Source organism: Centroberyx gerrardi, chromosome 5 (genome assembly GCF_048128805.1).
Source record: "Centroberyx gerrardi isolate f3 chromosome 5, fCenGer3.hap1.cur.20231027, whole genome shotgun sequence".
Classification (NCBI taxonomy): Eukaryota; Metazoa; Chordata; class Actinopteri; order Beryciformes; family Berycidae; genus Centroberyx; species Centroberyx gerrardi.
Window position 1 is genome coordinate 17,390,876 of NC_136001.1, and position 27,891 is coordinate 17,418,766.

General features: G+C 43.0%; 3 protein-coding genes across 3 annotated transcripts in view; 1 reads left to right on the forward strand and 2 right to left on the reverse strand.

The window, feature by feature from the left end:
* The window catches only part of LOC139908569 (semaphorin-3F), a 287,062-nt gene that overhangs the window by 153,791 nt on the left and 105,380 nt on the right, over positions 1–27,891 (reverse strand). The window lies entirely within an intron of this gene.
* h6pd (hexose-6-phosphate dehydrogenase (glucose 1-dehydrogenase)) lies at positions 1,220–7,428 on the reverse strand. The gene is made up of 5 exons (XM_071895271.2): positions 7,413–7,428; positions 3,432–4,103; positions 3,227–3,344; positions 2,783–3,052; positions 1,220–2,634 (listed from the first exon to the last, which is right to left on the reverse strand). Exons 2-5 carry the CDS (start codon positions 4,071–4,073, stop codon positions 1,286–1,288), a joined length of 2,379 nt encoding a protein of 792 aa, XP_071751372.1. The 5' UTR covers positions 4,074–4,103; positions 7,413–7,428; the 3' UTR covers positions 1,220–1,285.
* On the forward strand, positions 14,386–27,837 carry epha2a (eph receptor A2 a). The gene is made up of 17 exons (XM_071895245.2): positions 14,386–14,534; positions 15,455–15,522; positions 17,121–17,760; positions 21,389–21,544; positions 21,635–21,967; positions 22,619–22,746; positions 22,888–23,065; positions 23,588–23,690; positions 23,963–24,015; positions 24,140–24,265; positions 24,378–24,563; positions 24,686–24,747; positions 24,970–25,179; positions 25,380–25,529; positions 25,833–26,026; positions 26,430–26,585; positions 26,883–27,837. The coding sequence occupies exons 1-17, from the start codon at positions 14,459–14,461 to the stop codon at positions 26,989–26,991; spliced, it is 2,928 nt and encodes a 975-aa protein (XP_071751346.1). The 5' UTR covers positions 14,386–14,458; the 3' UTR covers positions 26,992–27,837.

The following is a 27,891-nucleotide window of genomic DNA, read 5'->3' on the forward strand; positions in this document are numbered from 1 at the left end:
CTGTTATGCTATATGGTGGCAACACACAGTCTGGACCTGCACTGACACTGAATGAGAAAATAATTTGTATGATGTAATTGATGTATAGAATAATTGTCTTTTTCCAGCTCATTCCTTACGGAGGTATCCTGTACTGTATGTATCACAGACGAGGGCGCAGGACCAGGTCTTCTCTCTCTCTTTGCAGCTGAGAGACACTACAGTGAATGTTCATTAATATGGACCAAACAAAGGCACAGTAGTGAATGCTAAAATTCAGTAGTAGTCCACTTTTTTGGGCTCTATCGACAAAAAGCACCTGAAGATCACAATTTCAACAAGTGTTGAATTTGAAAAATGAAAGTTAAATCTCTATGGCTATGGAATGTGCTTTTTGGTCAAGCACCATGTAGTAAATATCTGACATTACTCTTTATCACAACTGTCCACAGGATAAGTTTTCTATTAAGGCACTCCAAATACAATGTTTTGTGTTACTGAGGTGAATACAAACAAGACATATAAACTGTTATTTGTGGGGCCACAGTTTAGCCTATTTCTCATTGATGAAAAGTGAGAAGGAAGGTCACTGCTACGTAACAATATAAAACATATACAATCAAAAAATGTAGATTACATAGTAAACTGCAAATTTCCAAATTCACCTGAGATCTCTTCTGGTAAACAAAATCATTCACGCACATAAACAGACAACCTGTGTGACAGAGCATATGAAAATAATTCTTAGTGTTCATTTGAACGTGCTTTTAGTCTCAGAGTACCAGATGTGTGGGTTAGCACATCAAATATTCATATAGTGCCACATAAGCTGTAATTTGTTAATTGCAGAGAACTATACTAAACTTCTCATTGGTACTCATTGGTTTCTTTTATGTTGCAAACTCTGCACATTTGGCACCTAATTACGCTAAAATAATCTCTCTCTCTCTCTCTCTCTCTCTCTCTCTCTCTCTCTCTCTCTCTCTCTCTCTCTCTCTCTCTCTCTCTCTCTCTCTCTCTCTCTCTCTCTCTCTCTCTCTCTCTCTCTCTCTCTCTCTCTCTCTCTCCCTCCCTCCCTCCCTCTCCCTCTCTCCCTCTCCCTCCCTCCCTCTCCCTCTCCCTCTCCCTCTCTCTCTGGAAGAAAAAAAGATTACAATTTGAGGTGTTCACATTCAACACATGTAGGTGCTGGCTCGTAAATACATTCAATACATGTCAATATCCAGCATACAAGTCCAATTCTAGCAGTTCCAATCACAAATCACATTTGTCTGATTCAAACACCTGAAAGTTTGGCATTTTATTCCTAACCTAAAAGAGCATCATAGTCTATATACCAAACAAGCCTGCCATTAGCAGGCCTAATCCCAGTGACAGGCCATTTGTCTGGGTTGTCTTTGACTCGGCTCAGCTGGGTAATCAGCTCATGCTTGCCCTTGCCCATCACTAATACAGCAACCTTGTGGGCACGGTTGATGGCCCCGAGAGTGAGGCTCATGCGCTGGTGAGGTTTGGCGGGACTCTCAGTGAAGGCCACCAGACTGTCCCCATGGCCGTCCACTTTACCACCAGGGAACAGAGAGGCCGTGTGGCCATCATAGCCTACGCCCAACAGTACAAAATGGAAGCTGGAGCCATTAACTAACTTGTTGACCTCTCTCTCGTACAGCAGCGCTCCTCCATCCTCCTCCACGCATAAACGCTGGTTGAGCTGCACGGGCATGGGGTGGATGTTGTAGTAGGGTATCCTCACATGTTGGAGCAGGTGGTCATGCACGTTGCGGAAGTTAGACTCCGACTCTGTCAGAGGCACGCAGCGCTCGTCCACCATCCACACATGGGTGTCCCTCCAGGGGAAGGAGAAGTGGTACAGGGCCAGCCTGTGGAACAGAGCCAGGGGGGTGGAGCCACCAGAGAGGGCGAGGTGGAAGGTTCCCCCCTCACTCACCGCTGCCTCAGCTGCTGCCTGCACATCTGCAGCCAGCCTCTCAACAAGCTCCTCAGTCCAGGCAGACACCATGTCAGCACTGCGATATTTCCCTTGCATCACTTGGAAACCGTCTGTTGATGGGCCACCCATCTGGTCAGGGGCGATTATTACCACTGCTTCGTTGGCGTAGCTAATTTCCTTTCCTCTCAGACGGAAGTCCAACAGGTTGGCGTTGTCGGCGCCCCCGGGGTAGATACGGGGGTAAGAGCTGGACAGGCTATCGAGCAGCGGTGTCCATAAGCCCCAGGAGGCCAGGAGGTGTTCGGCGCTGATGAAGCTATCCTTCCGTCCACTGAAGATTTGAGCAATAAGTTCTGAATAAGCTTCCCTCTGCACTGTTGGAGCTTGCACATAATAGTCTGAAATGGGCAAACCTAGGACACTGACATCTTTATGCTCTGTCACTTCCTTCCACTCACCGTCCATCACAACTGGCTTGAATAGATTTTTAGTTACAAGAATTGCTGGATATTGAAGGCTGCCGTGTCCAAAGTAAAAAATGACCTGCTTAGGCTTGCAGTGAACGCTGTTATGGTTCTGAACACAAAAGATGTCATTCTTGAAAAGGACACGTGCGTACCCCACCCGCTCATCTAACTTCTTCCCTGAGATCAGAACAACTGGCACGCCATCATACTGGGCCATATCAATGTGTGCCATAACCGCTGAAATATAGAAACAAACAGCAACAGAATCATATATTAGTACGTATAGGTTCATTGTATAGCAAATTTTTTACACAGTAGTACACAATTTTTAAAAGTAAAAATAGTAGAATCGGAGTAATGAATGAGAAAAGCTTTACACACTCACCAGCAAACGTCGGTGTGAGGCTGAGGTACTCCTTGGTCTTGTTCAGCTCCTCCTGAACCTCGTTGTTGTACGCTTGGTACTGGCCAATAACGGCTTGATTCTTTCCCAAAGGCTGCAAGGACCTGAAGATCTTCAGCTTGTTCCGGAGAACTTCCTCATTGCTGCTCTGATTCACGGGCAGCCTCATGGTCAACAGGGTCATGACCTCAGTCAGGTGGTTCTGTAGCACGTCTCTGATTACTCCGTACTGGTCATAGAAGGGAATACGACCTTTGAGGAATAAACAAGAGAGAACAAGTGCACACAAATGTTAGAATTATTGTTCTCTTTTGATAGCTCCAAAGAATGATTTAGAACCCAATTACAGGAAAATATTTTATTGATATGGTTTTGATTATGATTTATATATCAAATTATTTTACATTTACAATGGTTTTTAATCACCTTTAGCATCCAGGGTCTCTTTCAGTACAATCTCCACTCTCTCTATATGGTACTTGTTCCAGATGGGATCCAGAAACTTCTTGTTCTGTATTCTGAATGGCAGTATCTTTGAAACAACCTTTTAACAAAAGTAGAAAAGCATGTCATGAAATCAAAGTTGTGGTGCTATGGGTTTGAGTTTACTGCACACATGAGATTTCATTACCTGCTTCCCCAGGTAATGGTCAATCCTGTACATTTCTTCATCCTTCAGGGAGTTCCCCAGTTGACTTGCTAGTATTTGTGCACTCCTGAAATCATGGCCAAAAGGTTTCTCTAGCACTACTCTCAGCCACACCCCGCTGGCCGGTCTGCAACTGCTATTGACCTTATCAGCAATGTCTGCATATGCAAAGGCTGGTACTGAAAGGTAGAAGAGCCTCCCTGCCTCCACCATTCCCTCTTCCTTAAGTTGTTGCTCAATGTGCTTAGCCAGATCCTGGTAGTCTTCAGGGGTCTTCAGCTGCCGATACTGTGCGAGCCGCAGGAACTGCTCTTTCAGCAGGGCACAGCGCTCCACAGGTACATCCTTGTTGCAGGACACACCCTTCAGGATCTCAAAGAAGACCGGTATGGCTTGGTCCGCAGGTGACAGTCCTCCACCGTAGAAGGAAAAGGTGTTTCCACTACTGACCTGGTTGGTGTACAGCTGGAAAAAGCCCTGCCACAGGTACTTCTTCGCCAGGTCACCTGTGCCTCCCACTATTACCACTGAAACATGGCCAAGTCTCTGTGCCTCTTGTTCCTCCTTGCCATTTCCTCCCTGAGCACAAAGAGTGACCAGAAGCAGCAACACAGTCGCAAACATGCTCTGGTCCTAAACAGCTAATCCAAGCTCCTGTATGAACACAGCAATGGAAGACATTACATGTTGGCAACATCTAGCATCAGACACCAAGTTGAAGCTAAAACTAGGCATGAAAAAACATTAATAATAAAAATGTTTGGGGAAAAAGGCAAATTAATAAATTGAAAATATCTCTATCTCCAAAACTAACTGGAATAACATGAAAATGGTCAAGAATTATTTTCATATAGCAGAAAACCTAGAAATGAATAGAACCCCATTCACTGTCACTGATAGTCTGAATAACCTCCAACAGTTTTCCAGCAATGTACACATAAAATAGCTACTGCTATTTTGTTTGGCACTGTCAAAATACCAAAACAAAAACTTAAAGTGAAACTACAGCGCTGTGCAAAAGTCTTAGGCACAAAGCGAAGATGCTTTCAAAAATAATGAAATGAAAATTTTCTAAAAAAAAAATACTGTAAAGAGCAGTCTACTGACACACTAATGCAGAAAACAAATAAACATCCAAGACAAAATGTATATAAAAAATCTAGGGTGCCTAAGACTTTTGCACAGTACTGTACATAAATGAAAATAAAAACTGTAACAGCAACACTAGCAACCAACATTCTCATCTGATAATGAAAAGTCAAAAAACCAGTGCAAATTAACAACTATTATAAATCTGAACACAACAAACGGAAGCAAAATGCAATAATAATTGTTCCTATATAGCCTAACCTATACAGATCTCCATAGATAAAACAGATAATCAGTACATTACTTAGCAAAGTTTCTTTCCCCAGCTTTTTGAAGTCCCACAAGAATTGGAGATGTGCTGCGGTGAGACTGTCAGGAGCGTAATGATCACTGGCTACTTGTAGACTAGAGGTGCAGAGTTTGCACTTCGCTCTGGGGAGTTGATTCTTCAAATAGAAGAAGAGTGCTACTGTTGACAGTGGGCTGGGAAAGTCTGACCTTAAATGTTCCAAGCAACGGCACCATCACAACATTGTCATTACAGTGTTATTTACCCAGAACTTACTCAGAATCATCTATTCATCATGATGGGAAAGCCCACAGGGCAAATCCATTAATTGTAAACAGGAGTAATCTCCTAGAACTGCCTGCAGTTTTTTCCTATCATGCCATACTGGTAATGATGTCAATTTTATGCTTTGAATTATAGCATGGTATGGGAACTGCATATGGGCCGATGTGTTACAAAACTGATTCATGACAAAAAGAGACATTAATTTGGACTTTGTAGGAGACTAAAAAGCTTTCAAAGTAATAGAATTTATTTGTATAGTGCTTTTTACTTGTATAGCGCTTTTCCAGATACTCAAAAACACAGAAATAGTATGATCATAAATAAAAAGTGTACAAATACATAGCAAGTAAAAACTATACTAAAACCAACTATGTAAATCTATATAAAAACAAACAAAAACAAGGAATAGGTCAATAAAGCAAGGCACAAAAAAATAAAATAGCACCAACAGAAGCAGTAGTGGTCAGTAACACAGTAGCAGTCAGTAAAACAGAAGGGCAAAAGACAGAAACATGGGGCAGGAGGGAGAAAGGGAGTCGGATATTAAAAGCAGTTTTGAACAGGTGCGTTACATTAAAAAGTAAAATAGATCATCTACTGTTAGTAAAGGGCTGTTGTGTAACATCTGTGTTCCACAATCATGTTTGCACAGTGGCAATGCAAACAACAAAGGCCACAGCTCGGCCCTGTCTGAGCTGGCCTGAAATATGACAAAAGTCACATTTCAGGAGACTGGTTTCCTTCCCGAGTTCGTTATGGATCATTGCAGTGACAATATCTAGCAGGGTCGGGCCATTCATGAATTGGAATTGAATTGGAATGACCGGAAACAGAATTGAATTCCATTAAATTCCATGAAATTCCACTTCTAAGAGAGGTTGTCTTGACTTGCTAAACATTATAAACCAAACACTATGAATCAAATAACAGACAGTTAAACAAATCAAATACATTCAATCATAATGTATGTATTATGATTATATGTTATGCATCAAATACCACCTGAAAGGTACCTTTAACATTTTATGATATTCAGTATTTATAACACTACGTGTATCTCAGAAAAGACAAAACAATTCACAGAATTTCATTGAATAAATTCAACTTACTGAAATTCCAATTCGGTTTCCTGTAGGTTTTTTCAAATTCCAATTCAAGTGAGGAATTGGAATTTGAAAACACCTGAATTCATTCATGAGTTGACCCCGACCCTGTCGCCCCATTAGCTCAGTCAAATGGACCAGCTTGCTGTTCTTCTGCGCTATCTAGTAATGAATGGCCATATCATACCAGACACTGTCTTCATTCAAAATTTCACTCTTAAAATATAAACAACTCTTTCCCAGAATATTGTGATCCAACCAAGCACATGATTCCTCCACAGTCAGTAGGTATAGTTAGACACCACTGACTACTTTCATTATATCACATTCACGCTCCAAATCAATTTAACTGCCTGTCAAATATTGGCATAAAATGCCAGCAGGAACAAAAGGGGCATTTTCTGTCTTCATTCATTTACATATCAGTCCTCGGAGAACCTCACTAAACCCTGCACTATGCAAAACCATTGGTTTGGCCAGCAGCCTCAAGTGTTTCACAATTCATTGGAATAACCGTTGCTAATGTAACCGAGGACACGTACTGTATGCTCATATCCCGATTTAACAGGCTCCCGGTTTTCCCAGATAGGCTACACGTGTTGTGCCAAAACTAGAATCCCATGTAAAGTGCGTTTCCCCTGGCGGTGTGTTTTCGCCTTGACTTCACGCCAGGACAGAAAATAACTAAATAGTTTTGACCTCGAAATGAACGAAGATCTCAAAACATAAGCGTCCATTGACATGACAGGTTTTAGCTGTCAAGCTATACATTGGTAGACACTTAACGCGCATTTCCCCCCCGAGTATTTTCTTGTGCAGTGGCAAAACAACACACACTGCCAGGGGAAACACCTGGGGTTTTTTTGTGTTTTTTTTTTTTACGGAACACAGATTTTGGCACGACAGGCCTTTGCATTATATCACGGGAAGGGCCTATAGACAACCATGTGCTCCGATGCTCTGTGCATGGCCATCAGTCCTCATACAAAAGGATGTCTGGCAGCTCCACGATTCACCTGCTAGCTGTCAAACCCCACCGGATGACAAATGCACTCACACTCACACGCACACGTGTCCTGCTACAACAGTACCTTTTTAATGTGTAGTCATTATGTCGCTAAAAAACACAGAACACGACTAAACTGCACAGGCAAATGTCGATAGGTATTACAGTACGTCGAAAAAGTTGTCACGAACCTGTCTGCTGTCTCTCGGTAGGATGCACGGATATTGGTCAAAACGCTTCCTACAGTCGTCACGTGACATGACTCGGATATTGCTGTTCCCAGGTTTTGGCTTTGCGGGGGATTTATAGGCACGAGTCACACACTTTTTTTTTATTTCGAAGATATGCCATGCATTTGATTTGCCATGCTTTAATTTAAAAGCTAAGAATTAAAGTATATTTGGATAAAGATGGCGGCCAGCGGGACTGACGTCATTAACAGTCTGCAGGCTGCAAATAGACCTACAGTACTGTACCTGTGCAGGGAAAACTGTGAAATGATTTCTTTTGTATGCTTCTGTGTTTAAAATATGTCTGATTCATCCTGATACATATATGTTACTATATTAAAGGGTCTTTGTTAAAAACAAAACAAAACTGCAGGGTGTGAAAGTCTAAGGAAATCCCCATAATTATTTCCACCTGAGATCTACAGCTACATACATTTTCAATTGATTTCAATTTTCTGTGTTATTTGATGTCATTTTTACTTTAGAGCAAAGCCTCTCCAATAACACTAATAATATTTAAAGAAACACAGAGGCACTGTGATATTTCAGTTCATCAATAGCATAGAGTGTACTAAAGACAGAAAGTGTCACATTTGCCAGGCAGCTGATGTTACCGCTACTGTTAGCATGATCAGTATAAAGAAAGTGCTGTTCATCATAATCATCTGACCTCTGCCCAAACAGTGGTTGAAGCTGGAATTAAGATGCTTTCCGCTATGAATGAAACGGTATGAAAAATGTACTGAACTCAAACCAGGAGGCATCAAATTTTGCACCTGGTCCACTGGGTTGAAATTCATGTGGATTTTCATTGGAGGGGGAGAGTGCAGTGAAGTATGTGAAAGAAGCCAAGTGTAATTTTCACAACTTGAGCTTCTTCTGAACATCCCTGGTTTAGGGCTAGGTTATTTAACATCACAAAAATGTTTATTACCACCAATGCTCTAAGCACAATACTTGAAAGGAACAGACTATATCTTCACTTGGAAGTAAATACAAAAATCCACTTTTCATGATGATGTCAGGATGAGCTCTTTATGTTTCTGTGATGAAGATTCATAATGTTCTTAACCACTTTGCTGTATAATATGAATAATGTCACACTTCAGCACTGGTTGTGGCTCTGGCTCCTGCCTGTCACTTGGGGGCAGCTGTAGACTGTAGTTTACTGTTCAAACAAGAGGGCCCCCTGTTGGTCTCTGTGTGCTATAGCTATTTTATACTCTTCACATTCTGCAGCTCATCCTACCATCATCTCACCTCACAATGCACCATGGTTATACCTGAAACTGAAAAATAACAGCAGCCTAATCCATGATGTCAACAAGCCACCTCACTGTATGTCTACATTATGAAAATAGAAATGAATATAAATCAGAATAATGGAAAATGCTGACTTAAGTGGATAAACATTGGCTCCTGTTTCCGCTGCATTGCTCAGCTGTCTCATGTCTTCACCCTCTGACTCTAGGCCTACCTCAGGCAAAGCAGGTGCCCTTTTGGCCAAATAGTGATCTGATTGTTGTGGACCACACTGCCTGTTGCACTTTCTGATCCTCCCATTTCCTTTTCTAAACAGTTGTTGCTACAGCACACATCTCGACTCAGCAGCTCCATGGTGCCATCTTGTAGCCTACTTAATATGATGTACGTTAACAGCCGGAATCAGACGACTTCAACTCTCAGAAACATACTTATGTTCTTTATACTGGTGGTTCTCAACCTTTTTGGCTCGCGACCTCTTAAAACGAAATGATGCCTACCGCAACCCCCTGTCAGTCCAACCAAAGAATGATTTTTCCTTTTCAAGTTGTTTCATTTGATTATCAGAGGAGGCCAATAGGCTGAAAATTATTCAGTATTTCATAAGAACAAAAAGCAAAAATTAGAGAAAAATCAGAAAATATAGACATGATAATGAATTTGTACAGAATGAATATGTTTTTTTTCTATCTCATAAATCATCTTGTGACGTCCCAAAATTATCTTGCAACCCCCTGGGGGGGTCCTGACCCCCAGGTTGAGAACCTGTGCTTCAAACTACAAATCATAACTGACATGATTTTCCCTGTTTCTCTACCACAGCTGATTTTACAAATGGCCTGCTAAAGCTGCTGAATTTTCTGTATTGCTTGATTCACGATTCCCATTGAATTGTAAGCATTTGGCGGTACAACTCTTTGTAGTTTAATTTTAAGTTATAACATGGGAGTATACACACACACACACACACACACACACACACATAGAAGCACTATGCCCACCACTACCTTACAAACAGCTGTAATGCCTGTGATCACACTGTAGAGCCCTCCCAAGTTGGCCAGCCACTGTGAAATGTAAATAGTAAACAGGACAGAACATCCTGTGTGTGCGCGTGTGTGTGTGTGTGTGTGTGAGGAGGTGGTGGTGGGAGGAGGGGGGTGGTATTTAGAGTCTAGAAGGAGAGAATGGGCCCATGCAGAGCCTGCTACCCCAGCTGTCACTGCTCTAACCTCAGACTGGAGAGCCTGCAGGACACAAGCTGGAGGGCCAGTGTGTGTGTTATCGCCCCGCACCCCCAGGCGCTCTGCTCAGCCCCCTGGCTTCCTTCCTCCCCTTTGTTAAGCCTGCGGGGCAGACTTCGTCAAGCTGAGCACACAAACTAATGCATATGAATGTGTGCTGTCATCTTTATTAGGCCCCTTTGCCAACACACATCAGATTTACCACGGGTCTTTACAGATTTCACTTTCGGCCTTGCCCTCTTTCCCCACTCTACTTGCCAGACGAAGAGGATTACGGTGATCGGGGTGCCGGGGATAAACCGGAATACACAACCTGTTACTTACCAATAAGAGAACATAATACTGAACCGCAAAGATATGGACGCCAAGGACAAAGGCTTATTTTTAAATGTATTGGTCTATTTGTTGGGTTAATTTATATATAACTTTAACTCAAAGACAAAGTTGAAAGGGCCTTTGTCTGATGATGTGGTTGTGGTTTTATATTTCAAAGGTTAAAAAACACCACAAATGCCTTTCCCTTGATTCATTCTCAAATATCTGTCACTATCACTATCACTCAACCTGCAGTATTCAGTTTTGTCCTCAGCCAGTTCCATCGATGAGACGGCCAATGCAGGCAGTGATGACTGTTCAAAGTGAAGCCACAACTGGACTTAACTCAAGTATGAGTAATGTTCTGTGTTTTCAACCGCATTCTCACATTTCCTCCCTTCATAAGACGACAACATGTTAGAGCATGCTCTTTCTTTTGTTTCTGAATGCTACGCTGCACACAACATGCCCCGCATGGGAAACAGACACCCGCCCAAATTCCAGTTGAGAGAGGTAGTGTTTTCTGAGGTGGCAAAGAGGCTCCAGCGTGAGACAACTGAAAGAATGGAGGAAAAACAATGCACAGGCTTTTCAGCAGTGTCCGAACAACAGAGCGCACGCTGCCTCGGTGTAGAATACAGAAGAATTTACCACAACCACTAACCCCTATTTGTTAGAAACATGAAAGGATGATGGTTGGAGACTGGCTTTATACATCATTACACCATGCTTTTGTTGATGGTTACAATATATGGTTTTAGGTGTTGTTTTTTCTTTTTTTAATTCAGTTTTCATGCCTATATTGAAGTTATGTGGAGTTTAGTGAATCAAAATCACTATTTTCACTATATTTTACACATTATAACAATAATAGCTAACAGTGGATAAGTCAATGAAGAACGAGAATAAAGTTCAAACTTGCACAGGCCCGGCCAGTACCTGAAATGTATTTACACAGGCAGAAATTCATCATGTCTTAACAAGGTTTTTGGGGGGCCCTGACCGTGAGAATGGTAGAAAACAGTAGGCGCATTTTATGTTGGCATTACACAAAAACTCCCCGGTGCTTACAATGGTGTTCCACCTCTCTGTTTGCTGATACCACAAGAGGTGCGAGGAGAGCGGGGGTGTGAGGGGAGCCGAGTCTGAATGACACGCCGTTGCTGCTGCCGCCGCTGTTCACTGACCCTCAAAATGCAGGCCCAGCCCCCAGTGTGAAGTACTTTTGTGTTGTCATTCCCCTCAGAAGCAAGCGGGGACCAGAGGGGGTGTTTGGCTACCCAGAGGGCTCAGCGCTCGGCGGCCGCAGTCCGCTCTCCAGCAGGACGCATGCTCTATAGGTGAATAAAAAGAAGCCGGTATTGTAATGAAAGCATTTGCATACTTGTGTGTTAGAGAGGGTGTTAACCTTTGACACTGTCGAGAAATGGGTGACAACAGAAACCACTTCTCAGAGTCTAAGCATTAACACACGTGAAAATAACACCTTACCGTACCTCAGTGTGTATCAAAACCAATAAAGAGAGAGAGAGAGAAAAGGCTTCTTGAGTGCTTGGATGAAGTTTCCTTCAAGTGGCAGTTCACACTCAAAACAAAGTGTGTCGAATAATTTGAAATTTCTTTGGGATTTCTAGGTCTTCTAGCATGGTGTGAGATCTCTTTGAGATTTGAAAACAGATTACAAATTTTGCCTCAGGAGAAACATAACACCAATTCTGTTAAATGTCATTGTTTCCTAATCTCTCTATTTTTGAAATATGGCTACTAAATGATGCTTCAAAGGACATATCGCATTTTAAAAAGAAAGAAATGGCAAACATTTTTGAAAGCTAGAATTGAGAAATACATGGAAAGAGAAGCCAAATGTATTTTTTTTCTGCATGTGAAGGATTGCATTCCAAATTGTAATATGACCATTTTGGAAAAAATACAACCTGAAATTCATCAGTTAATACTTTAAAAACATAAATGATTCCATCCTCAGAAGCACAGGAAATTTGCATGCAAAGGTCTTTTAGCCACATTGTACTTCACTCTCATTCCAGCAAGCATTTTGTAAGAATATAGGTGTCAGTGTTTTTTCAAACGGTGGATATCTCCTGTTGGAATGAAACTCTTCATGTTAAACCACCATTTGTGCGAAATGATTGTCATTTTAGGGTCGTAAAGGCATAATCCAACCCACACTTAACTTGTTAATCCATTTTTTTAACCAACATCTTTCACTCTGTCTGTTGTATGATTAATGTCCGTGTATGGTAACGTATAGGACAAGACAATGTGAGCCTCTTCAGTTGGTTTTTTGGGGGTCTTTGTCAGGGTGGCCGGTTGTGTTTGGCTCTCAGCTTGAGGGGCTCTCCTGTCCAAGTACACGTCGCTTCACAGAGAAGACTTGACTCTGAAATTCCTCCAGATAACAGTTGCTAGGTGATGCTATTGTCAGGTCTTCTTTGTGTTCACATATTCATACCCAAATTGTAAGGTTCTTTATGAAGACCGTCTCATTAGTAGTCATATATTCATACCAACCCACCCCCCCACTTGACCCCTCCTTTGCCAGTCGTGGGAAAGACAAGTCCTGGATGAGATATTGTGGAGGATTCAGGCAATTACTTGGAAGACAGTCAGAAAAGATTGTCCAACTTACACACTTGTTTAGCAATGAAAGACTACCACAGCGCAAAGATATTTGTCAGTGTAAACAAATGATTTTGTTGACACTAATTTTATTATATTAATTTTTGTCAACATTATTACCCCATTTACACCTGGCCTTTAAATTCCAATGCAGATAAAGGATGCTGGATTGTGTCTAGAGATGCATTTAAATGCAAGTGTAAATGCACCCAAGAAGGACTGTAAGCTGATATTGCTAAACCACCTATGGAAAGTCAAATTCCTGTCCCTCTTCAGTGTACTTACACCTGTGTTAACAAATAAGGCTTAGTGCTCCATCCTTCATTATACTCCCAAGCAGATATAGATGACGCATCTGGATAAGTAGGGCACCGAGCTACACTGAACACAAATGTAAAGAATGAGTGGAAACTGATTCTCCTGTCCCCTCGGGGGTCAATAAAGTACTATCCTATCCTATCATATCCTATCCTATCCTATCCTTAAAAATGCTCATGATTAAATTGTGCCAATGGCTAGCATTGTCATAAGCTCAATAATCAATAATCCAATCCAATTCAATTCAACTTTATTGTCCCCAAGGGGAAATGCTCCTTGCAGCCATGGGTGCAAGAACAAGCAAACATATAAACGTATACACAACCTTGTGAGAAAAATTTATCCTTTGGGTGGGGTTTGCTGTTAACCTATATGTAGTTTACCTTACTGTCTATCTGGTTCATTATAGTTTATATTGGGCTAATTTAGTTTGATAATTTTTGGTAAGCTTGTTGGCTAGGCTGGGGGACCCTATGATGTATGCACTACAGCAAAGGTATAGCCTAATAATTTTGTAACATTTTATTGATACAGAACTTGAGGTAACAAACTTTCATATAGCCAACAAGGCTTTATTCACTTACTGGGTGACTATTTGACTGGATTTTGACTGGATTTTAACTTTCTAAATTGTTGTCATGATGCTGTTCTCTTGCACACGTCTCCTTTGAAAAACCTTCATCGAAATTGGTCTAACCCGGTTAAACGGATTGATAAAACAATAAAAGAATAAATAAACTAGAAGGGCACTTGGAGAGTGCAGACCTCCGCCAAGGTTCGTGCTATTATTGCTTGTTCGTGAGTCGGATCCGGATCCGCTCCAAAATTGAATGGGTTCTTCCTTGGCCCATGCTACACCCTTCCACGAAGTTTCATGAAAATCGGGCCAGTAGTTTTTCCGTAATCCTGCTAACAGACAAACAAACAAACAAACGGCACCGAAAACATAACCTCCTTGGCAGAGGTAATAAACATAACATTTTATTACAATACATTCATATCAATGAAACAGGTGCGGTCAGAGAGACTTGGCCACCCCAGTGAACCAAATATGGAACGCTTCCACATTCCAAAGGCCGCTGGGCGGGGCGGATGACGCCACCTGTTTCTCAATGGGCTCCGGCTCGTGCTCACTCATCCAGTACAGAGATCAACTGGAGTGGAGAGAGACCGACCGGCGGACCGAGCGAATCTGTGGGATATAGATGGTTTTGTTAAAGTTGTAGAAGCATGGATTTCCGTCGTGTCACGTTGTTCTCCTTTTTATTTATTAGTCAAGTATGTATCAGCCTGCAGTCAAAAGAACGTAAGTACTTTCATGTTATATTGGTAAGAAGTTTAGCTTTATAGCCCGTATGACTCAGGAAGCTGGAATGCGATAGCCTACACTTTATGTGATTTATTGGTGTTTTACTTCTGCTGTGCGTATGCTATAGGCTATATGTGGCATTGTAGTTTTCCTCTTATTTTAAGTTAAAGTTAGTTAAATTCCCTCATAATCTTTATTTTTCTGTCAGTAGCCTACATAAAAAAAACAATCTGATGTAAGTCACTCTTAATTCACATTGGAACGTTGTCTTATCTAAATAATCATTCAATTATTCAATCAATTTTCAATAATCTCAGGCTCTCACTTATGTTTTTGATAGGTATTACTTAAGGGAATTCGAGTACAGGCCTTTGTAAGCTCTGGGGCCGAGGACACCTGCGTGATGCCAAAACGTGTCAGACTTGTGTTTCACTTTATGATGTGGTGCGACGCTCATGTATTTCTCTCGTCATGCACTTTAACTTCCCACGCCTTTCTCAGACGTTATTAGTGCTGTACCCCGAGCTCGCGGGGGACACGGTCAATGAAGTCTTGAATCAGACCGACATGCCTGATTAAACTGTCAAAGCAAGGCATGTGCCCCCCATAAAGTTGTTGGCACTAGAGACCCAGGAACGGGATCTGCCTCTTTATTGAATTGTAAAATCATAATCACTTCTTATTATTTAATAGCCTCAGAAACAAAAATATATTTAACCCTCTGCCCATCCCAGAGTTATAAGTTAGGCTATACAGTCAGTGAGACAATTGTAGGCCTGTTACACATACAACAGGCCATTCATATCCTGTTGCCATTCTTTAAATAGCTAAAGGTAAATTCAATCCTGTTCTTTTATGCTTCACATTTGATTTGTTTCTTATGTGTTTGTTATATCTATTGATTTGTCTTCCTGTAGAAACATTGCTGGATATGAAAGCTTCAGGAGGAGAGTTGGGCTGGTTGACTTGGCCATATGAGGACGGGGTGAGTATTTATACCTCAGGAGGCATTTTAAACACTCCAGGTTCAACACTTGAAGACGTCTTTCTCAGTGTGTGACAACAGAAACAAAAAAGCAGCCCAGGCTTACATGTTGTTGGAATTAAAATAAGATGTAATAGTAAAAATGGAGGCCTCTCTTCTGCTCATTCAGTCCATCAGAAAAGCTTTCTGGGAGAGACGGCATGAGTGGCAGCTAGGAAAAGTTTGGCAGAGCTCGGCTACTTGTGTGTTAAAGCTACCCTATCATAAAGAAACTATGAATGCCATTAAAATGTCAAGGTTCAAGCTACATTAAAATTTACAGTAGGAGTGCATTTTCTGAATACAAGTACACAACAGGCAGTTATCATTCCAGCACTAATCCGCAAAACCCAGCGATCGCTTATTTGTCCCTGTGATCCCTCTAAGAACTGAGATATAACAGAGGGAAGATCTGGACAGAACACAAGACATGAGCAAAAGAGAAAGAAAGCCTGGTTGTGTGGAGAACCATCCCTCTATCTATAGTTCAGTGGCTTTCCAGCTAAAAAAAGCAACAGGACGTGGCCGCTTCCAGAGCACGGGCTGCTTTTCTCTGTGTGACTGTTAGGTTTACAGATACAAGTATTCTCATTGTATCGGATAGGATTTCCCCTTGTCTTTCAGATGTTTGCTTTTTTCTCATTCAACTCCCCCACACTTGCAAAGCGTATTTAAATTTGTACTATTGACTATAGGATCTTACACTGTGTATGTTCTTCCTGATTGGCTACAGCAAACATACTGTAGTTTAACTTATTGTCTAAATACAATATAGCCACTTTGGATAAAAATCATTACCTGATGTTCAGTATTCAGTATCTATAAAATATAAAGGATCTAATATGTATAACCTCTGTCTTTTTGTCAACCACAGACTTAAATTACCTCCCATGCTTCATAAAGTACTACTTTAATCTAATGCTATCAATCATTTTGTGTCTCATTTTGAAATGAGTAACTTCATTTCTCTGTCTCCGTCTTCTAACACCAGTTAAAAGTAAGGTAACTGTGGTCCTTGGTTCAGTCCCTCAACCTACAATTACTAATGCCTTCTGAGGTGTTAAAGTTCTTAACGTTTAATAGAGGCTTTTAATCTTTCTACTCGTCATTGCTTCCCTCTCTTAAAAAGTCTTAATTGCTGCCAATTTTGCTGCCGTGCCTTTGCACTGGGCTTATAAAGCTCATTTTACTGCCATAAATGTTAGTTGGTATTCTACAGTAGTATTTGTCGGAGCTATGTCTGTCTCACACATACGCACCCTTGTGCGTTGGTGGAAAACCACACACGTTGTGAGCGCAGCACATGTCCAGACCAACAATCCTAATGTGTGGAAAAAGCACCAGCCTCACTTGTGCATTTTATGGGCTTCTCCCTCAGCATGAAAAAGAGTTGTCTCGTCAATAAAACTGGTTCTTGGCAAGAACAAAGCTTCTGAACCCGACACTTGGTCTCTGAAAAAGCTTTTCCTCCTTTCATTATTAACAGTATTAGTAACAGTGATTCTTACCCCTTAAACTAACCCCTCTCCTCTCTCTTTCTGTCTCTATCTGTGTTGCAGTGGGAGATAGTCCAGACGGTGGTGAATGGCTCCCTTCTCTATACCTACAGTGTATGTAACATAGACTCTAGTGACCAGGACAACTGGTTACGCACAACATTCATCCAGCGGCGCCCAGGGACCGCACGGGTCTCTGTAGAGCTGCGCTTTGTCGTGCGAGACTGCAACACCTTTGATGGTGCCTCGCTGGCCTGCAAAGAAACCTTCAACCTTTTCATCTCAGAGGCCGACGCTGATGTGGGAACCAACTTCCGTAAGGGCCAGTTCCGCAAAGTGGCCACCATCGCTCCCGATGAGATCACGCGGGGCCGCGGTGCACTGAAGACCAACGTGGAGACGAGGACTGTGGGGCCTCTGTCACGGAAGGGGTTTTATCTGGCCTTCCAGGACATGGGGGCTTGCGTGGCGCTGCTCTCTGTCAGAGTGTATTACAAGACGTGCCCATCCACAGTGCAGAGCTTGGCAGCCTTCCCGGAGACCGTGGCTGACGCTCTCAGGGAGGTGGAGGGTTCCTGTGTGGAGGACGCTGTTAGTCCGGCCACCCCACGCATCTACTGCACAGCTGAGGGCGAATGGGTGGTTCCAGTGGGCCAGTGCCAGTGCCGTGCCGGCTACGAAACCACTGGGGACTCCTGCCAAGGTAAGCAATGTCAGAAGTATGCAATGCACTCCAGTGAGACGTGTGTGTGTGTCTGTGTGTCTGTGTGTGTTGTAGGAGTTGCTGTATTTAGAACAATTTAACACCTAACCACCACTTTGGCAAGGTGTAAGAAGAAATCAATGCACAGGAATGTTAATTGTGCTTGGTTTGTTTGGAAATCTTTCAAGCGTCTCACAAAAACACAGCACATCTCTTATGAAGTAGGTCAGGTAAAGTAGGACTGGGCACGGCAAGGGGAGAAAACAGGAGAGGGGCCTAAACTTGTTTGTTTTGATTTAGTGGCTTTAGAGGCAACCATGGTGTTGCTTCATAAGGATTGTGGAAGTTTTGACGGCTGTGAAAAGGTCTGCCGTTAATGCATCATCTCTTTACCTGTTGGCCAATAGATTCTTTCCACTGTCTGTCTCTCAGGACTGAGGAATGGGGCTGGGCTGAAGTTTTATGGAAAAGTAGAATGGCTGGAGGTGATATGTAAAGATGGATATGAGACTTGCTTTCAAGGGACATGAGGGTAAAAATGTTAACCATTCTGGCATTTGTGGGGAGGTAGCCTTTAAAAACAAATATATAAAGCAGAGACACATATAATTTTAAAATTATGGGGACTTTGTCGAATGCTTGTGGTGTGTCTGTTCATGTGAGTGACATCCAGAATAAAGTAAGGAATGTGAGAACTTTGAAGTATGTGATGCCCTCGAGTAAAACCTGTGAGTGAATATGGAAGGTCAATAAAAAAATACCCTGCTGTGTTCAGTGAAGGACATGGCTGCGGTGTTCATATTTGCTCTTATTGTTTGTGTGGAAGTTGGCCTGTCTTTGGCATTCCGGGGTGTGGCGTGTTGAACTATCTGGAGGAAACGTGGGAGGAGAGACGGGGTAAAGAGAGACTAGGAAGGAGGGAGGAAGGGCACTGTAAGCTCACTGAGCTGCGGGGATTTTTGAAAGGAATTCTTTCACCCTCGCGTCACCTACAGTACTGATTGACTAAGGAAGGGCCGTGTGAATATGCCACAAAGAGTACCTGAGTGGTGTGTCTTCTTCTCACAAGTATTTGTATGCCTCAGTTGCCAAGGCTACAGAAACCACAGATTACAGGGACGGTGCAGGCACGCCTGTCAGAGGGTGGACTGAGTCAGGCTGTGGTTTATGACTACAGGGTCCCCCAGTGGATCTAGTCACTTTGACTGGAAGAGTTTGTTCAGTTCCTGGAATCCATTCCTATAACTGAGCGGATCAGGTGAACAGTCACCCAAACCACCGATAGGTAATAGAAACTCGCACTTCAAAGAGAGACTCTTATATTAAGATTGTAAAAGTGAGTTCAGGATAAGCACTTCAAAGGGGCTGATGGTTAGGGCGGCAGGGAGGAAGGCGAAGCTGGGGAATGTTCCAGACTCGGTGGTTCCTGACCACGCACCTGAAACGGAAGCTGGCGAGAGGGAGAGAGGAAATATTAATGACAGGAAAAACTGTGATTCTAAAGTCTGGAGGATGACCTTATTATGGGGATACAGGAAACATGTTTTGTCGGCGAAGTAAAAACATGATTATTATGCTGTGGTTTCCATTTACCTTCTAGCCAACTCTCTAACGCAAGAAATCCTAACGGCCTTGCTCAATTGTTACAAAGAAACTCTTCAGTAAATAACTTTTATTAGAGTAAGTCATGTCCTAAGCGGCCCATAGCCTGGATGTGGTTTCCACTGAAGTACCCAACTGTTGTGGGAAAAAGAAGCTGAGCGAGATGAGGAGGAATGCTGACTGACACAAATAAGCAGGTTGTCCTTGCTTGGAGCGAGGGTGGGGAGTGAGTCGACAGTTGGCGCATGAGGGTGGTTAGTTTCGTGGCTGCTTAGTTAGGTGTGGAGTGTAATTTAGTCAAGAGGATTAGTAGACCAACAGGACAGCTGTTAGCCAATGACATGCCCTGCTTTGCCTCTCTTTGCTCTTTCATCCGGTGGTTAACACACGCAACGAGCTCCCTAATCCATGTTCCCACTCATTAGAACAATGGAGCGGCACAAAGAGCAAAAAACAGATTCAATTAACAGATGCACTGGTGCGGAACATAAGTCCTTTTCACATGCGTTTCATATTCAAAGGGAGCGTGGGACAATTAGAGACGTTATTTCCGTCAACAAGCAAAAATAAATGAATGAATGTAAAAGATTTTGGAACAAATTCAAACAGATGTCTCACCCTTTTGTAGATTAACAAAATCCCTGTGTACAGCGAAGCACAAAAACACTCAGATTTAATGTAATAATTTCTAATTCAAAAAACGTTTTGCCTCATCATGAGAATTCATCATGTCTAAAGTTGACATTAACAGTGATTGCGCTGGTTCTTGCATACATTGCACACATGCCACCATTTGCAAGCTGTAATGATTAATGCAACATATTTATGGCACCACTCTGTCCAATCCCAGAGACAATAGATGAATAGGGCTGGAGTTTCTTTGGTACGTGACAGAGGTCCTGCTGCTCCAGCTCAAGATGAAATAGGCTGGCCCCCTTTTCTTATGCGAAAAGACCTCTATACACCCCCACACCCGCCAAGTGACTCCCCAGAGAGAACTTCTGTCGGTGCTTGAGACCTTTACCATCCCCCATCCATCCATCTATTCATCCTTATCCCTCCTACTCAAACTCAAACTTGCTCCCTCTCTTCAATTGTGACAATAATTGTAGTGCAAAGGTCCTTCTGCCATGGTGGTGAAGTAACGCGACCTCTCTCCAATCTCTTGTTCACCTCTCATCTTTCGGCCACCAGCACAGGGCCCAGATGAAAGACTGCTCCCTAGGGAGACAGTAGAATGGGAAGGGAAGAGGAGATCTTTTCAAATAATCCATCCTTTAAATGTTTTTCAAGTAAACAGCGCTCTTTCTCACCCCTCTCAGAAAATGCGTGCATCAGTCTCCATAAACACAGTCAACATCATACTCGTCTCCAGCAGCTCTTCCTCCTCCTGGTTCTCCCGTCATAACTATTCATCCTTACATGTTGTAATTTGCCACTGGTGGCAGGAATGAAGGAAGGAAGCGAGGAAGGAAACATCAGTCACGGACAGAGTTACAGCTCTTGTCCTGGTACACACTCATTAACCTTCCATGCCCTGGAATGGAAGGCTCTTTATCTGTGTCCTGAACTGTGCATTGAAAGTCCTCAACACTTCAGCAGTGTCCAAGGTGCTGCTTCCTTTTGCCAAAACACACAGATTTTCTGCCAGGGCATTTGAGTTGAGAGTTCACAGGGGAAAGGCTGATTACCTGATAGATTTAATGCTCTACTGTCATCCGGTTGACACTTGCAGTGTGACCTGAGACTAGGACTCCAGGCGAAACAGGCAAGTGGAGGCAGAACGTCAGGGAAATCCCAGTTCATTCCTTTGGACACAAAGACACAGTGATTATAGGTTACTCACAACAAATGTTTCCTGTCAAACATAGGGGTGTGATATTACAGTTTCATTGTTAGCAATTTCATCAGTCATTCCTTCCTGTGTGTGTGTGTGTGTGTGTGTGTGTGTGTGTGTGTGTGTGTGTGTGTGTGTACTTGTGCCTGTATCAGGCTTCAACTGACAAATTCCCTCTCTCTTACACAGCGTGCAAACCAGGCTACTTCAAGCCATCTATATCCAGTGAGTTGTGTCAGGTTTGTCCCGAGAACACCAAGGCGTCTACAGCCGGCGCCATCGTCTGTCCATGCGAGGAAGGATTCTACCGCTCCTCTTCGGACCCTCCTACATCAGCCTGCTCCGGTAAGAACCGAGTCCAAATCAACTTTCAGCTCATTAGAGAGGGTTTTAGAGGATTGGGCTAACTGCTGTGTTATCCACTTCCTCCCCCAGCGCCACCCAGCGCCCCTCGTGAGCTGGCCTCCACCACCCTGTCGGCGGAGGGCAGGCTGCAGCTGTCCTGGAGCCCTCCGCTGGTGACAGGGGGTCGCAGTGACCTCACCTACAGCGTGGTGTGTGAGCGCTGCGACGGGGCCCTGTGCGTCCCCTGCGGCGAGAAGATCCGTTTCGAGCCGGGTCCTGCAGACCTGCAGGACACCGCCGTCACAGTTGGCGAGCTGGATTCTCATCTCAACTACACTTTCACTGTGGAGGCTCACAGCGGAGTGTCCCAGTACAGCAGCGAGAAGCCCAGCGCTACCATCACCACCGCTCTCCACTTTACAGGTTAGCTTGGCCACATTAAATGTTTCTTTTATGTCCCGTCACCATGGTACATGGCATGTGGGACATATGTCATCAATTGCGTCTGTCTGTCTGTCTATCTGTCTCAGTGTGTAGACACATTCCTGTGAGCACAATAACTCACAAACAATAGATGATAGAAACTTCATACTTACACCACAGGTTCCCCCTTTACAGTAGATGATCGGATTAGATTTTGGAGCACCTTGCAGTATAAATTGGCATATTAATGAGGAAAACCGATTTTCTTCAAACAACTCCTTCATATTTTAAGATAGAGGGTTCATATTAACACCACCCATGTGTTATGGGAAGAAAAATATGTTGACATAGAAATACTCATTAGCATAACTGGTTAGGTTTAATATCCTAGTGATAATGCCAGGACATTAGGTAGCTCAAGTGCCTCTTGGTGTATGATTAAATAATGAGAGTGTATTTAATAGAGTGATATAAATGTTTAGCCATCTTTTCATGTAATATTTTAGGGGTTGTACAGTTAAAGGGCTTATGACACAGGAATTTAATGTTGGCCCATTGAATCCCAAAGGCTTTCATTTCCAAATGTCCTTTCCGAAACCTATGATTAGTCACTAACTATTATTTTGCTTTCCATCCTCCACCTGCCGTCAGATCCCCCCAAGGTGACGCTGATCCGTCTGGATGATCGCAGCCCCACCAGTCTGTCTCTGTCCTGGGCCCTGTCCCGCAGACCTCCCGCCCACCTCAGCCACCGCTATGAGCTTATGTACCGCAGAAAAGTAAGATACAATGTCTTATCTCTTCCCCTCATTCACAGTTGAGGCTGTTATTGCAAATATAAAAAGGTTCTTCATTGATCTGCTTGGTTAAATAACAGTAAAAGATAAACAAAAAACTTATATCCCATCGTCTCTTTGCAGGATGATGACAATGAGCGCGATGTCACCACCTACACAGTCCTGGTTCTGGAGAAAAGCTCGGTCCAGATTAACGACCTCTCCCCAGACACTACTTACATGTTCAGGGTCCAGGCACTGAGTGCCGAAGGAAACCCTGGCAGCTACAGCGTGGAGCATGAGTTCCAGACATCATCATTAGGTAACAGTAGCCCTAAAAATTTAACGAAGATATAACAGTTTTTAGGGATGGGACGATATGCTAATCTCACGATACGATTTGATATGGGGTTCACGATTCGATACAACCACGATACGATGTAATAAATAAAAGTTCAATGACAACAAAGTATGACTGTGCAGACTTATGTTTATTTCTGAGCCACAAATCTTTCTAGCAATTAAAAACATTTCATTACAAACTTCAAATTATATAATTTGGATGGAGAGCTTGTGAAAAATGGCAAGCTGTCTCATTTGTGATTACTACAGCAGAATAAAATGTAGCTAATATCGCAATAAATCTTTCTGCCCCACGTACGTATTGTCACATTTTTGTATTGCGATATATTGAATTTCGATATATCGTCCCATCCCTAACAATTTTATATATGTGTTTGTCTCAAATGTCTTAGATTTAACTATATCTATATCTATAACAGTGGCTTTTATTTCACATACTTTTATTGATGTGTGTATCTCTTTCTGTTGTTTCTTTCTGTAGCGGAGTCTAAGACCCAGAACAACTCCACGGTGGTCATGGGAGCTGTGGTGGGGGGAGCCATCATGCTGCTCATCGTGGTGGTTGTCCTGCTGCTGCGTAAACGGTTGGTACCGACACTCTTCATATCCATGTTCATGGCCCATGTCATTTAGATAAATGTTGTCTACAAACCTGAAAAAGTGTATGATTATGTGCCGCAGGCCTGAGTAAATTGAGGATGTTCTGGTATGATAGCTCATGGAGGATTTATCAGTAATAGCCAGTGCTGCTATTGAAAACAGCCTTGGTCTTTGAGCGAAGACTGACCTGCAATTACTGCTATGACAGTCTGTATGCTGTTTAGTCCTATAGTGATTATGCTTGTTTTCTTCTCAGGAGACTGAACTCTCACGGCAGGAGAGGACCCGAAGATCCCTACTTCTCGACAGGTTAGCAAAAAATATCTCAGATCAGTATTTTCTGATAAAACAGTTCATTCAAACTATTATTTACTGAATTTACACAAGTGTGCCCAATCTAATATACAGCCTAATAATCTCATTCCCTCCTTAGATCAACTGAAGCCTCTAAAGACTTACGTTGATCCACACATGTACGAGGATCCCAACATCGCCATCCTGAAGTTCGCCACAGAAATTCACCCCAATGCCATTACCAAACAAAAAGTCATTGGTGCAGGTAAAGAAGAGAAAGAACTAAATGTCTCTTAAAAGTGTCTGTTACCTTCTAATTAATGAAATCTCAGGGTGTCGTTTCTAATCCCCCCTCCTGCTTTCTGTCTGCCACGCAGGAGAGTTTGGGGAAGTGTTTCGCGGGGCGATGAAGGCCCCGGGCCGAGGGGAGGTGGCGGTGGCCATCAAGACTCTGAAGCCGGGCTACTCAGAGAAGCAGAGGCAGGACTTCTTGAGCGAGGCCAGCATCATGGGCCAGTTCTCGCACCAGAACATCATCCGCCTGGAGGGAGTCGTCACCAAATGTAAGCCAAACTGAACACCCATGAATGCATTCTACCCTTTTCTGTCATCTGCTTTCCCCCCCCCCACACTGAATTCACCACTTCTCCTTCACTAAATGTACCACTTTTTGTCTCGTTTTCAGTCAAGCACGCCATGATTGTGACAGAATACATGGAGAACGGAGCTCTTGACATATATCTAAGGGTAAGTGTACATATTTTGCTGTGAATAGAAGCATCACTTGACTTGAGCTTCACTATGCTCCTTTGCTGCTGTTTTATTGCACTGATATGATTATGATCGATGTTTTCATGATGGGTTTTTTCCCATCGGGGGCAATAAAGGTTTCACTCATTCAGTTGCTAGAGTTCCAACACGCTAACTAAAAGCAGAGACAGTCATACTTAATATTTCTGTCCCTTCCAGGACCATGATGGGGAGATTCCATCATACCAGCTCGTGGGAATGATGCGCGGAATAGCTGCAGGCATGAAATACCTGTCAGATATGAGCTACGTTCACCGTGACCTGGCAGCAAGGAACGTTCTGGTGAACAGCAACCTGGAGTGTAAAGTGTCTGATTTCGGCCTGTCGCGGGTGCTGGAGGATGATCCGGAAGGCACCTACACAACCAGAGTAAGTCTAACAGCCACATCTCAGAGCCGCGAGGCGTAGTAACAGAAAACAAACCCTGTATTATTTCCTAGTTACCAGTGGTGCTGTTAATGTCATTATCACTCTCAAGTGCCCAATCTAAACTGCTGCTCTTTCAGCGCCTCGCGTTTCCACTCCCTTCATCCATTAAATATGATTTGTTAATGTTTCTCTTCTGTCAGGGAGGTAAAATCCCCATTCGTTGGACGGCGCCCGAGGCCATTGCGTACAGGAAATTCACTTCAGCCAGCGATGTGTGGAGCTTCGGCATTGTCATGTGGGAAGTCATGGCGTTTGGAGAACGGCCCTACTGGGACATGAGCAACCACGAGGTGTGTTTCATCTGTCAAATCCTCTTTCCTACTCATCTGGTAAAAATGAAGGATTGAATGTTTAGGTGACTCCAGGGGCTCTGATGTATGACCGCTGAGAGTCTATCCTGGGTAGGTGTTGATGGAAAACTGCCCAGGGCCTGACGACCAGTGCAATTCCCACAGTCCTCTTCTAATAAACTGCTAATGTCAACACAGCACATTTTCAGACTGCTGCCTGTTCCAACTCTAGTGTGTTTCTACTACCGTGAATATAATTTGTCTGAACGCACTGCCTCAACTGCGCCCCATCCTCTTCCTCAGGTAATGAAGGCTATCAACGAGGCCTTCAGGCTGCCGGCGCCGATGGACTGCCCGTCCGCCGTCTACCAGCTGATGCTGCAGTGTTGGCTGCACGACCGCTCCAAACGCCCGCGCTTCTCAGACATTGTCAACATTTTGGACAAACTGCTCCAAAGCCCGGAGTCTTTGAAAACCATTGCTGACTTTGATCCACGGTATGTTGACAGTAAAACTTGTTCCTTCCTGTTCAAACATATCCAATCGCATGCACCCAACCCACTGAGCAATTTTACAAATTAGCCGCTTAAAGGACGCCTAAATGGTTATAGAAGTCTAGGCTAAAATGAGGCTACATGGGGTTTGAAAGTGAAAGTTTAGTAGATGTCTTCTGGGGTAAATAACAAAAACAAAGCTTTATCTTGTACTTCTCTGGTGCATATCTTTGATATTTACAGCTTATGCATTGTTTAAATATGCAATATGTATTTACTGGGCTATGCATTGCCAAAAAAGATCCTGGGCTATATAAGAGCTAAAGCATAGACAAGAAGAATAGAGAGAATGTACATAAAATAGCCGTAACTAATGAGTAATCTTAACATATGTTTTTCCACGCAGTGTGTCCATCCGCCTGCCCAGCACCAGCGGCTGTGACGGCACCATGTTCAGGTCAGTGCCGGAGTGGCTGGAGTCCATCAAAATGAGCCAGTACAGCGACAGCTTCGCCTGCGCCGGAATCACAAGCATGGAGCAGGTGCTCGCCATGAGGCACGAGTAAGTGCACACATGCCACAGATGCAGCCATGCCACCCAGCGCTGATTCATTTGGCACATTGCCACATTTTGTGGTAACACAGAGAAAGCATTGAGTTCTCAGCTTGAACATTTGTTAGCCAGTGTTTCTGAATGCAGGAATACTACACTCATCCTCTGCCCATGTCATTCCTCTCATTCTCCACTGCCCCACCCTCTCGAGTGCCATTGTAGTCTCCTTATGTAAAACAGTCCAAACATAGTCCAGTAATCATTTCACAACATCAAGTTTAATATCACGCTGTCTTTTCTTTTCAGAGACATCAGGAACATCGGAGTACGGTTGCCAGGTCACATGAAACGGATAGCCTACAGCATCCTTGGACTGAAAGACCAGACCAGTTCGCTCAGTGTGTTTGCGGTGTGATCCGAGGAGATCACCAAATCACAATGCACTGACTGACCATGGCATTTCACTGATGGACGAGGAGGACTGACCAAGTGGGAAAAGCTGTACTGCTTTTATGTGGCGTGACTGAAGTGGATCCTCCAAGCCACTCAGAAAGGACTGAGACTGAAAACACTGAAGTACTTTATGACAACAGACAGAGAGAAATAATTTATCATTATGTTAAAAAAAATCTATGTTTTATACTATTGAACCTAAGCAAGTCATGTAATATAGTAAATAAAAGCCTTATAAAAGTAAGTGCAAAACCTGAGACAATGTAAGACTGCTTTGCTTTGTATTTATGACTGAACTGGAGTCTTAAAAGCGAGATATTTTAGGCTCTCTATGACTAAGGGCTACTTCTTCAAGCACTCACTTTTTCTGCCTCTGTTTTCTGGACCCTTACGTCTATGTATTTTTCTACAATTTTTTCATGATCAAGACTATAATTTTTGAATTATTCCTCTCAGGGTGATGAATCACATACTCTCTTGTGTTTGGTAGTTTGCCTGTGTATCACACAGCTCATGTACTAATGCATTTTCCTCAAGTCATTCGTTTTTACAGTTTGTTTACATCCTGTCTTACTACAACTGTCCATTATTATTTAATATTTATTTTATTATTTTGTATTTATGTCTTTTGTTAAATGAGAAATAACACTGATCTGGCACATGTTTGCAAGCCATTGTATTTTCCTGTTTTAATAAAAATCAGTGTTGCCTTGTGACCGGATCACTTCCTTGTATTCACTGGTCGACCTGACTGTGGTTTTCGGTGACGTCCGCCCCCGAGCTGGAGATGATCGACCTCGGTGACTTTGCCATGCGAGAGTGGAATGTCACACCGACACACAACTGTGCTTCATCATATCTG

Coding starts and splice junctions, on each gene's coding strand:
- epha2a (XM_071895245.2), top strand. CDS start 14,459: ATGGATTTCCGTCGTGTCACGTTGTTCTCCTTTTTATTTATTAGTCAA. Junction 14,535..15,454: donor CAGCCTGCAGTCAAAAGAAC/GTAAGTACTTTC, acceptor GTCTTCCTGTAG/AAACATTGCTGGATATGAAA. Junction 24,016..24,139: donor AGATCCCTACTTCTCGACAG/GTTAGCAAAAAA, acceptor TTCCCTCCTTAG/ATCAACTGAAGCCTCTAAAG.
- h6pd (XM_071895271.2), bottom strand. CDS start 4,073: ATGTTTGCGACTGTGTTGCTGCTTCTGGTCACTCTTTGTGCTCAGGGA. Junction 3,053..3,226: donor AGAGACCCTGGATGCTAAAG/GTGATTAAAAAC, acceptor TATTCCTCAAAG/GTCGTATTCCCTTCTATGAC. Junction 2,635..2,782: donor CCTCACACCGACGTTTGCTG/GTGAGTGTGTAA, acceptor TCTATATTTCAG/CGGTTATGGCACACATTGAT.